Here is a 16,281-nt window from a genome sequence, read left to right on the forward strand (position 1 = left end):
CAGGATGACATCAACTGGACAGAGAGAACAGCTGGAAAGATGTTTTTTTGTACTGGCTACAATATTTAAACTGAGAATCCCCACAAACCCAAACAGGTAGGGGAACAAGAATATTATCCTGCTCACCCAAAACTTTTACTAACCCAAAATCAAATTAGTCTACTGAACAAAGGCCTATCATTTATACTGATGGCAAACACAAGGAAAAAAACAGAAACAAACCCAGGAGGAGAAGCTCAGGAGTTTCACAGAAAACTGAAACTGGCTGTCTTTTATGAGGGATCAGGAGATACAGGCACAACACCCTTTTTGGCCAAATCCAACTGGGAACCCAGAGAGAGCCAAATCCCAGGTATAATCATACAGATTATAAAAGACAACAAAATGCTGCCATTGCCCATATTGCTGCTTCTGCTCAAATCATTCTGCGATTCCAAAGGAAGCCTGATAATTTCCTTGCCACCATTGAAACAGATAATTCAATTATCCACAGGAATGTTATTAACCTCTGGGGGTCCCGCCCAAGCTTGATGGTTCTGAAGGGTTCCAGTGTCTGGGGAATACCTGTGAGTGACACTACAGATAAATGATTCATGATACAGAATGTACACTCAGAGCACAGTATGCAGGCCATGGAAGCCTGTGATCTGTGACCTTTCACAATGAACAGCATCACTGCAGGCTCTCTCTAGTTGGAAACTGATAAACATAGATGGGAATGAACCGTATGAAGCACTCAGGGGTCAGAGTCTCCAGGCTGTCCAAAGGGAGGTCATTATTCCCTCTTCCATCACCCTCAGCTCCTCACTCCATCCCCACTGTCATCTACAGGGAGATGTTGTTGTTCACTGTGTCCTGCTGCTCTCAGGTGGGAAGGGCTCTAAATTGCTTTCAAAGGGATGAACAGGTACAATGGACTAATGACCTCCTGAAATTTCTAATGACTAATGGACTAATAAACATGTTTATCTCTTAGGTTGCTCTGTCTGCTGTTGACCCTCAGAGAGAGAGAGAGTCATTCAATCCATCTACCGAAGTAATCAGTTCACAGCAACATGTTTTAAAGAAAAGCATTTGGCTTTCCAATGTTTTTAAATGTTACATTTTTAAATTTGAATGTCTTAGACCAATATAAATGAAGTTAAATACTTTACATTTAGAGATGGATAAGTTTAGCAATACCTAACATTCATTAATGAATAAAATAAAAAAATAAAAAAAACTTCTTTCTTTTTCTTTGAGAGAATAAACACATCAAAGGGTTGTTTATCAAAAACAATGGTTTTCATAGCAATACAAACAAATGATGGTGATATTATAAAGCAACTCAATGGATATTATCCTCTCTCTGGTGTGTCCTCATCTATACAAAGGTCTAAAATACTCATACAATACAATATACATTTTGCCAAAATAATTGATTGGTGCACAACCTCAGCATACAGTAAAATATAACAAAGTTCTCACTGAGGGGTAATATCTGATCACATAGCATATTGCACAGGGGCCCCTAGCCCTTATCACAGTCATGGTTCTTCCTCAGAGTCGAATGTTTTCAGGATTGAAGATAAAGTGTCTCTTCTAGCTCTCTAGTGATACTATGTGCCACAGATCCTTGGGCCTGGGATGCAGGTCAAAGGTCACAAGTCTGCAGCGTTGTAGGGAGAAGAAGGGGAGAGGTAGGAAGACACAAGCTATATTTTGTCACCTACAGTGGGGCAAAAAAGTATTTAGTCAGCCACCAATTGTGCAAGTTCTCCCACTTAAAAAGATGAGAGGCCTGTTTTTCATCATAGGTATACCTCAACTATGAGAGACAAAATGAGAAAAAAAACCCCCCAGAAAATCACATTGTCTGATTTTTAAAGAATTTATTTGCAAATTATGGTGGAAAATAAGTATTTGGTCAATAACAAAAGTTCATCTCAATACTTTGGTATATACCCTTTGTTGGCAATGACAGAGGTCAAACGTTTTCTGTAAGTCTTCAAGGTTTTCACACACTGTTGCTGGTATATTGGCCCATTCCTCCATGCAGATCTCCTCTAGAGCAGTGATGTTTTGGGGCTGTCGCTGGGCAACACAGACTTTCAACTCCCTCCAAAGATTTTCTAAGGGGTTGAGATCTGGAGACTGGCTAGGCCACTCCAGGACCTTGAAATGCTTCTTACGAAGCCACTCCTTCATTGCCCGGGTGGTGTGTTTGGGATCATTGTCATGCTGAAAGACCCAGTCACGTTTCATCTTCAATGCCCTTGCTGATGGAAGGAGGTTTTCACTCAAAATCTCACGATACATGGCCCCATTCATTCTTTCCTTTACACGGATCAGTCGTCCTGGTCCCTTTGCAGAAAAACAGACCCAAAGCATGATGTTTCCACCCCCATGCTTCACAGTAGGTATGGTGTCCTTTGGATGCAACTCAGCATTCTTTCTCCTCCAAACACAACAAGTTGAGTTTTTACCAAAAAGTTCTATTTTGGTTTCATCTGACCATATGACATTCTCCCAATCCTCTTCTGGATCATCCAAATGCTCTCTAGCAAACTTCAGACGGGCCTGGACATGTACTGGCTTAAGCAGAGGGACACGTCTGGCACTGCAGGATTTGAGTCCCTGGCGGCGTAGTGTGTTACTGATGGTAGCCTTTGTTACTTTGGTCCCAGCTCTCTGCAGGTCATTCACTAGGTCCCCCTGTGTGGTTCTGGGATTTTTGCTCACCGTTCTTGTGATCATTTTGACCCCACGGGGTGAGATCTTGCGTGGAGCCCCAGATTGAGGGAGATTATCAGTGGTCTTGTATGTCTTCCATTTTCTAATAATTGCTCCCACAGTTGATTTCTTCACATCAAGCTGCTTACCTATTGCAGATTCAGGCTTCCCAGCCTGGTGCAGGTCTACAATTTTGTTTCTGGTGTCCTTTGACAGCTCTTTGGTCTTGGCCATAGTGGAGTTTGGAGTGTGACTGTTTGAGGTTGTGGACAGGTGTCTTTTATACTGATAACGAGTTCAAACAGGTGCCATTAATACAGGTAACGAGTGGAGGACAGAGCGAGGAATTTACCAATTAATTCATTAAAAATCCTACAATGTGATTTCCTGGATTCTTTCCCCCCATTCTGTCTCTCATAGTTGAAGTGTACCTATGATGAAAATTACAGGCCTCTCTCATCTTTTTAAGTGGGAGAACTTGCACAATTGGTGGCTGACTAAATACTTTTTTGCCCCACTGTAGTTGGCATTGGGCGGCCTAACCCTAACCCTAAAATCAGCAACCGATTTAGATTAAAAACACAAGGTGAGGTGAGTGGCTGTCCAGGAACGGGGTTCCAAAACCCTTTTCTACACCCCTTTTCATTTCTTTGCACAATATAATTCAGCCAATGCTTGCAAGTGTTGGTTGGCTACTCTTTCTATTAATTAGTTCTAGACTGTTCTGGTTCCTCAGTGGTGGAATGACTTGCCTACCACTGTCAGGACAGCAGAATCCCTCCCCCTATTTCGACGCAGACTGAAAACACACCTTTTCAAACTGTACCTTAGTCCTCCCTCCTGATTTTCCCCGCCCCCCTTTCTGTTATCCCTATCCCTCTTGTCTAACCCCCACCCCCAAAAAAATTGCACTCATGATGACTCTATGTTTAGAACAGCACTTCCTATGTATTTTCCTAGTTATGGATGTGATGCTTTGACTTGTGGAAGAACCTATGCACTTGTAAATCGCTTTGGATTAAAAGCATCTGCCAAATGACTAGAATGTAAATGTGAATGTTCCCTTTCATGCCTGTCTTTTGTGGATTCACTGGGCACTCGCTTTATGCCTCTACCCTAAATTCATGACAGTGGTGCAACCTTATTGTGAGCATAGATCTGGGGTTCATGCTCATATCCACCAGCACATCAACCAGGTCTATGTGTGTCAAGCAATGATGTATTTCAATTTTAATTCACTGAAGCACTTATTTAGAACATTTTAAGAATAGCCTACTTTTCAGTGGAATGGCCATGAGGTTGGAAAAGAAATTGGAAAACTCAAGTAAGAAACCACTTTATGGCCCTGGTGGCCTGTATACAATTACAAGGACCACACTGACTGCTTTTTTGTCCGGATGTGCAAAACTAAGAACAAGCACTTTCAAGCACATTAAGCTGGACTTGAAAGTTAAATAGTGATTAGAATTATACACCGCAGCTCCACCACCTCCACACTCCCTAACCCTGTCCGATGGGGAACCCTATCCCTCACTGTAACCAGGAGGGGTGTATTCATTTTGGGCAATATATTCATCAGTTTTAAGTCACGTTTCAGATAAATGTAGGATTTCAACTTGGTGATCCATAATTAATTAATTTAAAAGAGTTGCCTTCAAGGATAGTGATCTGATATTAATTAATCCAATTTTAAACTGAGTTTGGTTAGCTGCATTATGAATGACCCGGTCTGACTAGCCATACAAACAATCTGGTCAGATTAGCCATACAAACACCCCTAATGGGCTTCTTAGCCAGGCTCAATTTAGGTTTAGGAACAGACATTATCTGAATAGCATGAAACCTGAGCAGCAGTTCTTGGGAAGAAGCAGAAATCTGTGTAAGACAGAAGGTATCCTGTCTGATCTTGGCTCTGGTGTGTCAGAAATTTAAATTTATGAGACTATATGTTAAATTACTGGAAGTAAGTGCGGCACTGTCCCACTAGTGTAATGGAGCAGGGTCGGAGGAGTTATCAAAATGGTCATGAGTCTAATCTGAAACTCAGGAAAAAATAAACGGCAGGGAAAATTAGTCTCACACCTTGAAGACAGGGGCAAAAAGGCATGGGTATGCAAACACAGAGAACTTTGCAGTCCCCCAATATATATCATAGCCTACCTAGGACTGTGTAAACGATAAAGTGAAAACTAAAATACAATAATAATTATTCAACTGACAAAGCAGGATGACTTAAACAGAGATGGGAATACATGAAACACAATAACCCTGTAATTCAACTGACGCAGCAGGAATAATTATGAAGAGGTAGGACACAAACAGCAAAGGGTGTCTCAGTCACGGAACCCCAGGCTTCTCGGCGAGTTCACAAACCTCTCATCTGAGAGGGGCAATACTCCAGTCACCAACCAGAGATCCACCTGATGCTCACCTAGCAAACCTCTCATCTGCGAGGGGCGATACTCCAGTCACCAACCAGAGATCCACCTGATGCTCACCTAGCAAACCTCTCATCTGCGAGGGGCGATACTCCAGTCACCAACCAGAGATCCACCTGATGCTCACCTAGCAAACCTCTCATCTGCGAGGGGCGATACTCCAGTCACCAACCACAGAGATCCACCTGATGCTCACCTAGGCTCAGCTGATAATGCAGGACACTTACAAATGCGCCAACTAAATACACATTCTGCTCCAAGGGTTGTCAAACACAAAACCCTGGGTAATCGGAGTTTCGCAAAGCTCTCTGCCAAAGAGCAAACCTTCCAACAATCCTGTATTTAGTCTGAGTGGAAAACATAGAACAGACCTCCACTAAGAAGGAAACGACAAGCATAAGCATCTCATGCATGAGACTTATGTGGACGTAACCTAACTACACAATCCACCATGAGGATCTACAACATATATCCTTGGACGATCAGAGGTGCGGAAATCTCACTGATCAGGGTGTTACCGCCAACAGAGGTGAATTGAGAATTAGTGCTATACGTACAAAAACAGACATAAACTCAGACAAAAACATTGCCTTTTGAAAGTGACAAAAAGAAACACCTTGCTACACTGAAGTAAATGTAATGCAGCTGTCAAACTTGGAAACAGAACGCTACGGGAAATAACCACACAGCAGAACCAAGAACAATGTATGAATAGGGTGAATATTGACTTATCCCTTATTCTTGATCAAACCTGTAGGGAGTTTCAATCAGTCTTTAATTACAAGAGTGCCTAAGTACCCCTGGCTCCACCTTCAACTCATCCTAGAGTGCCTTTCTTCCAAAAAGTAGCTTTTAAACTAGGAAGTAGCAATTACTTGGATGAACAGCATACAAAAGCAAGTGAATAAAGAAAAGGGGTGCAATAAATCAAACCCTAACTCTTGGGCAAAACAGAAGGAAAATTCAGACGGGGTTTCAATTCCCAAAGGCATCCCGTCTTCCAACTGTCATGGCTACTATTTGTGCAGAAAATAAAATGTGAAAGTGAAGGTCCTCATCACCCTAAAATAATAAAGGGTTGCTGCATGTTCAGCTCCCATACCCTTCACTACAACAGGTGCCTTTGGTTCAGGATTACTTGGTATTTATCAACATACACAAGTGTATACAAAAAAAGCTGTGTCTACGCGTCTTTCATGAACCTGGCGAAAGCTATTAGTTTGATTCCAATCACACATACAGTTGCTCACGGATTTCCGAAAATATTGATAAATTAGGCCCAGTGAGAGGAAAGCTACTTTTTTCTCACATAGACAAAACACCTATTCAAAGATAAACTATCTATTTACATCTAAAGCGTTCTTATCAGAAATAAGCACTGCTGGGATCTGGCCAAATGTGATCTCAGACCCCACTATTAATTGGGAATTGGAAATAATGCCTGTGTTATCTTTCCTTTGCATCTCTCATTATAGATTTGATTTGATGAGGTAGATTTGCTGAAGTGGGCAGTCATTGGCTGACAAATCTCAAAGGCACTTCAGAGTCCATATATATATCTGATACAGTGGGAATAGATATTTCTGTGTGTTGCGTTCTCCCATACAGTTAGAAACCCAATAGAACTTTTATCCATTTGGCGTGAACATCGGCCAATGATTTGATGATTTTTAAGTATTTTAAGGTTTATATGTTAAAGAAGAATTATTGTTTGTATTTTTGCATTTTAATCAAATGACAAGCATTGTATACAGGTAATGTCAGAGGTAGATGATTTTGCAATAGGGAATCTCCAACCTTTGTACAAACAGTCTGCTTATTGCTGATCTTCTGTACTTTTCCTGTTTGCGGTGCAGGAGAAATTATCACCGGAAAAGCTGGCGCAAGAACAGCTCAGAACCTCCCCGGTGTTTTACGCACACCTGTTATGAAACTACCATGGAGAATTCAACTGAAATAGTATTTACTCTACAAGGACTGAATGAGACAAACAAACACACATACTTTGTTGTGACTCTTCTTGCTTACCTTTTGACTATTTTAGTGAATGTGATTTTGATTGTTACAATCATTTTGCACAAAACGCTCCATGAGCCCATGTTTATTTTTCTGTGTAGCTTGTGTGTAAATGGGATATATGGTGCCTTTTCATTTTATCCTAAAATATTGCTGGACTTTTCTTCGGACGTGAGTTTTATTTCCTATAAAGTTTGTCTGGGTCAAATCTTTGCATTATACAGCTATGCTGGCTGTGAATTCACTATGCTGGCAGTGATGGCTTATGACAGGTATGTTGCCATATGCAAGCCGCTTAATTACCACTCCATCATCACGCCTCAGAAGGTGATGAAATTATTGCTTTTTACCTGGCTGTTATCTCTCTGTGAATCAGCTGTTGGTGTGGGCCTGATAGCCAGACTCCCTCTCTGTGGATTCAACATTGAAAAGCTTTACTGCACAGGTTTGGGAGTGATTGAGCTGTCATGCGTGGATACTACTGTAAACAACATATTTGGGTCCTGTATCTTAATTTTTCACATTTTTGAAACAGTGCTGATCTTAGTTTCCTATGTTAATATTATCAAAGTGTCTGTGCGATCGTGGGAAGAACGGAATAAGTTCATGCAGACATGTTCGCCACATTTAATCACTTTGACCAACTTCTTGATAGCAGTCTTGTTTGAACTCATGTACCCTCGCTTTGGTTCCAGCACCCGTCTCCAAGGACTCCGCAATTTCATGTCCCTGGAGTTCCTTGTTGTTCCACCGCTCCTAAATCCCCTCATCTATGGCCTGAAAATGAGCCAGATCCGTGGAAGGATCTTTGGAATTTGCAGTCAGAGAAGTAAATCTTGGAAGTAAATCCTGTTGGTAGTTAGTTTGCCTCCAGCATAAAGGTTACCGTAACTGCAGTGAAGTATAAATGGAGTCCGGATAATATTTTGGGTATATTTTTGACCAGAGCTAAATAAAGGACTAGTTATTTATCTAGCACCGTATCAAGCCTGGTCTTGAAAACTGGTCTTGTTTGTGCCTCTACTACATGTTCTGGCAAGCTATTCCACACAGTGACCACTCACTGTGTGAAAAAATACTTCCTATTATCTGTACATAACCCTAACCCTAACCCTACACATTACAAGGGCTCTTTTCTCTTACTTCTTTCTAAAGTCAAGCAGTTGGCAGATTATATTATTGATTTAACGTTGGCGCCTGATAGTTTTCTTTGTGCAGTACAGTTAGTTAGCTAGCTAAGCTTATAGTTAAATGCCGTGTTTATGCCGGTTTTCTGCTGCTAGCTGTTCGGAGCCACCCATGGTTTTTGTGTTTCCACTTGTTCAGTAGCGTTCAGATTTAGGGAGAGAGAAGGAGATAATTAGGGGTCAAATATGGCCAAAGCTATGTGCGGGGTGTAGAATGATTGCTCTGCTGGAAAGTGAAGTCCTCGAGCCATTCATCTGTCACTGTTGTCTGCTTGTTGAGCATCTGGAGGGCTGGCTCGCATGCCAATTGCATAGCTCAGAATTGGAAGAACTACATAGTACCTCCTTTAGGGAACTAGTGTGGGAATTAGTGTGCATGCCACAGCTGGGAGTGGGGCAGACTCCAGACCAGGCAGGACAAGAGAGTTGGGTGACAGTAGGGCACAAGCGAAGGAAAGGGCATGCACATTACACAGGGGTGGTATCTGGTATCGCCCTGAGGGCCACATCCTCCAGGAAAAGGGAGGCAGTGATAATGGGGGACGCAACTACTAGAAGTGTAGACAGCGAAGTGTAGACACCATAGTCTGTGCTCGCAAAAAGGAGTCCACGTTGGGACCATTGAAAAGGGTAAGCCACAGATAGTAGTGTGAATACAATGCACTTTAAAAATATAAAACAAGCTTATCAGGGATGCAAATATCAATTATCCAAATATTAACTGGAATTTGGTGACTCGACAGGGAAAAAGTGAGGAGGAATTTTTAGATGTTATAAATTACCTTTGACACGGTATGTCAGTCAGCCTACAAGAGGGTAATCAATTTAAGTGATATGTAATGATTCAGACAGAATTAGATAGAGGTCATGGAACCACTTGGGACAAGTGACCATTCCACAATAAGTTTTGATGTAGTTTGGTAAATTCAGTAGGGTTCCTCCAAGTCCAGGATTTTAAATGTAAGCATGTCAACTTTATTAAAAAGATGCAATCAAATTTAAGTAATGTAGACTGGGAGCAAGTTCTTGATTGCAGGACTGTGAATGAAAAGTGGAGCAGGTCCAAAAGGGTTACACTTGACACATAAGGTGCAGAAAAGTAAGTAAGTTGAGAAAACAATCTGCGCAGCGGACGAATACATGTATATATACGTAAAAGTTAATAAAAAATAATAAACTGTGTAAGATATATAAAAAGGACAGCACTGAGAGTAATACAGCTGAATATTATAATATGCATGCTAAGGTTAAAAAAGAAGGTGAGCCAAAAGACTATTTGAAAGTCAAATTTCAGATGATGCATAAGGCAATCCCAAACGCTTCTTTTAATACTGTAGTAGGAAAACCAAAATGAAAGAGCAGGTTAAGTGCATTAAGAATAACAAAGGAGAACTGCTGTATGAGAATAAAGATACTGCTGATGCCTTAAATGGCTACTTTGTTGAGAGGTTTACCAGGGAGGAGGTTACTAGTAGGCAAGAAGGCATACTCAATACTCAGAATGTATTAACCAATATTGGAAGATAAGATTGGGGATAAAGAGATTTATATAAAATAAAGACAAATAAGGCAGCAGGCCCAGATGGAATATTCACAAGGTTACTCAAAGAGTAAGTGAGATAATTTCCAAACCGTTGGCAAATATTTTTAGACAGTCTTTAGAAACTGGAATGACTGGAAACAAGGTAATACAATACCAATATATAAGGAAGGGGACCGTACCGATCTACTGATCTACAGGCCTATCAGTCTAACTTCTAACATTCTAATCACATGTAAAATACTGAAATCTATCATTAGGGATGAACTGGAATTATTTATTGAAAGTAATAACATTCCAAGGGATTATTATTGAAGGACGCTACCAAGTGCTTTGATGATAACAGGGCTTATGATATTGCTTATTGATTGTGATTTCCAAAAAGCTTTTGATAAGGTACCACATGACAAATTCATTATCAAAATGGGAATGGTAGGAATTATAGGAACCATTTCAAACTGGCTTCGCAATTGGCTAAGGGATAGAACACAAAGAGTAGTAGTAGGAGGGGCCTTATCCGAGCAGGGTATTGTCCCTCAGCGATCGGTGCTGGGGCCACTGCTCTTCCTCATTTACATAAATTACCATTGAAAGAAATTTTGTTAAATTTGTAGATGATTCAAAATTAGGTAGCTAACAGTAAGGAATCTACTAAAGTAATCCAGGAAGACTTAAACAGAATCCAGAAGTGGGCGAAAACCTGGAAAATGAAATTTTATACAACTAAATGTAAAGTTCTACATGTGGGAAATAAAAATATAAGGCACTTAAGGTAATTAATCTCTTTAAGCTTAGTAAAAGGAGAGTTAGGGGGGATTTGATTGAGGCTTTTAAATTCATTAAAGGGATCAACAAAGTTAATTATAGGCAATTTTTCAGGGTGAGTTTGATTAGCAGAACGAGAGGACACAAATGGAAATTATGTACAGATAATAGGAAGTATTTTTTCACACAGTGAGTGGTCACTGTGTGGAATAGCTTGCCAGAACATGTAGTAGAGGCACAAACAAGACAAGTTTTCAAGACCAGGCTTGATACGCTGCTAGATACAATTTAGCTTTAAGACCTGCTACACATTAAAGTTTTCATGTGTGGATACTGCTCTCAACAATGCATATGTGTCCATTATTTAAGTTTTTCACGTTTCACAGGTAGTGTTGATTTTGATTTCCTATGTTAATATAGTGAAAGTATCTGTGCGATCACCGGAAGGCTGGAATAAGTTCCATGCAGACCTGTTTTCCGCATTTAAACTCATTGACAGACTTAACGGCTGCACTCTTGTCTGACCACATGCACGCTCGTTATGGTCCCAGCTCATTGTTCCACCACTCCTAAACCCCCCTCATCTATGGCCTGAATCTGAACCAGATCCGCATAAGAATCTTTAGAATGTGCAGCTGGAAAACACATGCTGTCAAGTGAATCTTTATACTGAACCGGTCCAGGCTGGAAATATATACAAAAACAAAAAAAAATTCAATCCACCTCCAGGTGGCTCATGCAGTAAAGATTCCTGTCCCCAGCAAAGCTTGAGCTTTGCCACTGGGTGCGTGAGTTTTGGTCACTGCTGGTTATGGCCTGAGGCCCACATTGGCTCAGCCTCACAGGGGAATGATTGCATGACATACTTTGATCTCATTGCTCTATAGTGGCCACTCCTGCCCAGACCGAATGGCCACACAAACTGAGAATATGCTGACATTGTCCTCCTGTCGTGGCTTGGGCAGTGTGTGATTAGTGGTGCATCTGCAGTGTGGGAAATAGCCATAATATGAATCGGAGGAGTCATATTTCTGCCATCTCCTTCTGATGTTGGCTAGAGTGGCTGCTGATGGGAGATCAAAATGTTTATCTGAGTTTTGGGCATGGAAATCAGGGAATAAATATGAATTTAAGTTCTCTCACTTACTACATAATCAATAAGCTGATATACAGTAGGCTCCATAATTATTTACAACCTTGATAAAAATGACAAAAAGTCTATATTAAGTTTAAAATTAAGGAACTCATTTTGTAATTCCATCACCTCTTATATCACTAGAGTTATAAAATGAGGTAACAAGCATGAAAAATGCCTTTATCATCCATCAGCATGGGGAAAACCAAATAACTATCAATTCAGAAGAGAATAGTCTGGTAGGTCTGGCAATAGGTACCAAAAAAGATACCATTTAGCCCTGTAAGGGCAGTAATAAAAACTGGTCCACATGGGGACGTTTGACTTTAAAACATTTACCACAACTATATTAAAAACATAAGACAGTAAATCAATAACACAATAAAAATGAAAACAATAACATTAAAATTTTAAAAAAGCAATATATGGTCAGAAGTAAGGTAAAAACAGTACAGTTTTGCAGTGCAGAGAGCAGTATCAGTGAACAGGGAGCAGAGAGAGTGGTCATGAAGAACACTAATATTATTGCCGTAGATACAAAGGAGACTTTGGATGTCTTGGTCCTCCTGACAGGCACTCTAAAACGACAGTCTTAGGGCGATAGGTCTAACTCTTTTCACAGGGGATGGTCTGGACAATTGAAAATGGCCTTGGCCTTCCTCAGGACCTGCTTGCAGTAAATGTCCGGGAGCCTGACTCACCCCCACTATCTTACTAGCCAACTAAGTAGTGTGTGTTATATGTAGGTGTGTGTGCGTGCGTGTGTATGAATGTGTTTGTGTGTGCGCGCGTGTGACTGTGTTGTGTGTGTGTGTGTTTGAGTGTTTCATATGTGTGTGAGTGTGTGAGAGAGTGTGTATGTGTATGTGAGTGTGCTATGTTTGTGTGTGTATGAGTGTACCGCAGCCTGTAGCATAGTGGTTAAGGAACATGACTGGGACCCACAAGGTTGGTCGTTTGATCCCTGGTGTCCATGGTTCGACCCGTACGGCCCTTGAGCAAGGCCCTTAACCCTGCATTGCACCAGGGGAGGATTGTCTCCCACTCTGGATAAGAGTGTCTGCCAAATGCCATTCATGTAATGTAATGTGTGTGTGTATGAGTGTGCTGTGTGTGTGTGCATTATATGTGTGTATGTGTTTGCATGCATGTGAGAGTGTGCCGAGTGTGTGTGTATGTGTGTGTGTGTGTGTGTGTGTAGGTGTGCGCGTGCTATGTACGTGTGTTTGTGTGTGTGTGAGAGAGTGTGGTAGGGATCGATGACAGAAGGGGTACATGCAGTTGTATTCAAATAACTAGCAGGCCAACATCAATAACCTGATGAACCACTGTTATTAGCAGAAGTGATATTTCTGCATGGCAAATAATTTTCTTGTAGATGTAGTAGTTTAATAGAAAAACTGTCATGACATGCATGCTGTTTGTTCTGTGTAATTGACTCATTCATTAAAGGGGGCATGTTCTAAATAATAGCAGTGTGGAGAATTCATTCTTTCTATGAAAAAACAGGTGTCATTAATTGTCCTTTATTAAGGAAGAAGGGAAGCAAATGTTTCCAACTATCCAAATATTTTTTCTGCTGAATTGCTAAGTATTTTACTTTATTTACACCAGGGGATCATACTGAGACAAGTATCATCTTCAGATGAACTCTGTGTAAACTCAAATACAGATATAATAGAAGCAAGGACATGAAAAAGCTATAAAAATAAGTAAATTAAGTTCATAAATACTATATACACACACGCAAGCCAAATACACAAGACAAGATGAACTAGCAAGGTGCACGATTTTTTGGTTGGGGCAGTATCTTTGATCCAGAATAGCAGAATATTCTTCCTGGCAGCAAAGGACAGTAAGTTGAATAACCTCTTGTGATTGTAATTTGTTATATGACAATCTGGAAGGCCCAGTAGAAGGCACATAGGGTCTAATTCAATTTGAACACCAAAAATGAGACACAATTCATCTACAATATCAGACCAGTACCGTTTCAACTTTATACATGATCACAAACAATGAATATAATTACCAGACTCCGTAAAGCAGAGATGTATTTGCATTCATTTTGTTTTTAAGAACATGTGTTATATGTGTACGGTGTAAAATTCTAAGCTGAGTGGATTTAGTTCTGTTACAAATGGATATTTTACCTGCATGCACCCACACTCTCTGCCAGACCATATCGCTAATGGAGATGCCCAGGTCTCTCTCCCAGGCTTGCTTAGTGCGCTGGAGGTTAGAGATAAATTGGAATTTAGGGCTCTATAGAATACACTAATGTGCTTCCTAGTTACCTGTAAGGACAATGCTCTTTCCACATGTGAAATGGTATTATTGGTCATTAATGTAGTGTCTTAAGTAATGAAATGTCTAATTTGTGTAGGCCAAAGCGCTGCTGTATCTGCTGAAAGGATAATAAAATCTGGCCCTCAAATAGATCGCCTAGCTTTGTTATCCCCTGTCTGTGCCACCTTTTAAGGCCCTGGTCTTAAAAGAGTAAGTAAGAGGAGATGTAATTTCAGCACAGTTCTTTACGAACAGCAGGTTCCACAGGGGACATTTGGACAACGGATTCAATATCAAGCCAGATAGAGGCCGGGTCAGATTTGAGCCAGTCAGCCAACACCCGAAGATGGGCAGCAAGCTGATATGGGTCTAAGAATCTCAGTGAGAGAATTTAGTGAGAGTCTAAATTGCCCATGGGTATGAGTGTGTGAGTGAATGGTGTGTGTGCCCTGCGATGGACTGGCGACCTGTTCAGGGTGTGTTCCTGCCTTTCGCCCAATGTATGCTGGGATAGGCTCCAGCCCCCCTGTTCAGGATAAGCAGGTTCAGATAATGGATGGATGGATGGATGGATGGATGGGTAGTTATGTTGTTGTTAATGGAGGCGTTGATGATAACATTAGGATCAGAGATGGTAGTGTTATGGATTAATGGAACGGTTTTGTTTATTAAAATTGACACGCCTCTTTTCTTAGAATTGCAAGTTGATGAGTATACTTGATTAAATTGTGGGGTTTTCAATTTCGGATTCTGTAAAGTGAGTTTCTTGTATCAGGCATATATATGTCTGCTTGTAATTTGATCAGGTGATTCATAATTTTTATTATCTTTGCCTGTGAACTTATCCCACGGATGTTCCAGGTCACAAACTTGAGTGTAGACATTGATATGGTTTACGATCAGTTTTACAGCTATATTTTGTGTGAGAAAGTTTGTGTATGTTAGGAATATGTAATGGGTATGAAATATTTGTGATGAATCTGTGGTGTCAACATTAGTTTGCAGTGTTTGGGTTACACTTTGCGCTGACTTGTAGAAATAAAAAGAAAAAAGAAAAAAAGAAAAAAAAGTAGAGATACTGACATCACTTGAAGCAGCTTCACCATAATTATAACTTGATTCCCTTTTAAACACATTTCCCAGGCTAGTTTTAACAGGTAGACCTAAACAGAAAAAAGACGGAGACATGTATTGAACATAAAAAGATGGTTCGGTAAAATCTGATAGAAAGAGAGAGGAGAGAGCGAGAGAGAGATAGAGACAGATGGGTAGTGTTTGTAGAGAGCAGTAAATGTAACATTTGTTTTAGTATAAACTATTGTATGTTAGGGGGGACTAGAGCCAAGTGGTAATGTTGCAGTCTCGATAGACGTTTCCGTCGACATGGGCCTGTCAATGCGGCTAGTCTTCCCTTCTCCCGGAATAAAAAAAAAAAAAAAAAAAAATTCTCCCTTGAATTTCTCTTGGGTATTGGTCGTTCGTACCAAAGTAAGTCCCTTTTAGTTCCCTTCATTTGATTTTTATGAGTTCTTTTTGTTTGTAGTGTTCAAATTTCGCGACAATTGCTCTCGGTCTTTCGTTGTTATTTATTTTTTACATTTATTTAGTTCACTGTGTCTGGTGGTAGTTTCAGGGATGATTGCATAAATTGTTTGATTGATTCTTCTGGGTTATCTAGTGTTTGTTCAGGTATATATGCATGCTGCGGCACTATCCAAGGTAGTCTCTTGTTTTATTTTCGTTTGCAAGGTTTGTTGGCCGATAGAGTTTTGACTGTTCCTTTTAGTTTGTTGTTTTCTTGTTGAAGCGATACTGTCAGGTTTCACCGTGGGGGACGATATTGTCCTTTTTTCCTAGTTTCCTAGTTGCTGTGTGGGCATATATCTGACAGCCCTCCCATTCATTCCCATCATTCGCACCAGCTGTGGGAGGGCTATTCATACGCTCCCAGTCTGTAGCTTCAGTGTCATGTTGCCACTTCCTGAAGTCGGTTCTACAGCACTCACTCGCTATTTGTGCTAAGTTAGCACAGCCAAGTTAAAGCAGTCTTTCAAAGAACTTCCAACCTTCAGGTTATCGGTATGTTTAATCATTAATATTGGTTATTTTAATTATTAATTAAAATACTAAATTTGTGGTGAGATATTTCATTCAGTCATTTTATGAGACTGATTACTTCTTGCAGTTATACTGCAACAC

At 40.5% G+C, this 16,281-nt stretch overlaps 1 protein-coding gene across 1 annotated transcript in view; it reads left to right on the top strand.

Moving 5' to 3' along the window:
* The first annotated feature begins 5,601 nt into the window (after window positions 1–5,601).
* The window catches only part of LOC133108178 (olfactory receptor 4B13-like), a 19,781-nt gene continuing 9,101 nt past the window's right edge, over window positions 5,602–16,281 (top strand). The window contains exons 1-4 of the mRNA XM_061217614.1: window positions 5,602–5,638; window positions 7,195–7,493; window positions 7,543–7,550; window positions 7,862–7,995. Of these exons, the coding sequence (XP_061073598.1) occupies window positions 5,602–5,638; window positions 7,195–7,493; window positions 7,543–7,550; window positions 7,862–7,995 (478 nt within the window). The remainder of the gene's footprint in view (window positions 5,639–7,194; window positions 7,494–7,542; window positions 7,551–7,861; window positions 7,996–16,281) is intronic.

Source organism: Conger conger, chromosome 13 (assembly GCF_963514075.1).
Source record: "Conger conger chromosome 13, fConCon1.1, whole genome shotgun sequence".
Taxonomy (NCBI): domain Eukaryota; kingdom Metazoa; phylum Chordata; class Actinopteri; order Anguilliformes; family Congridae; genus Conger; species Conger conger.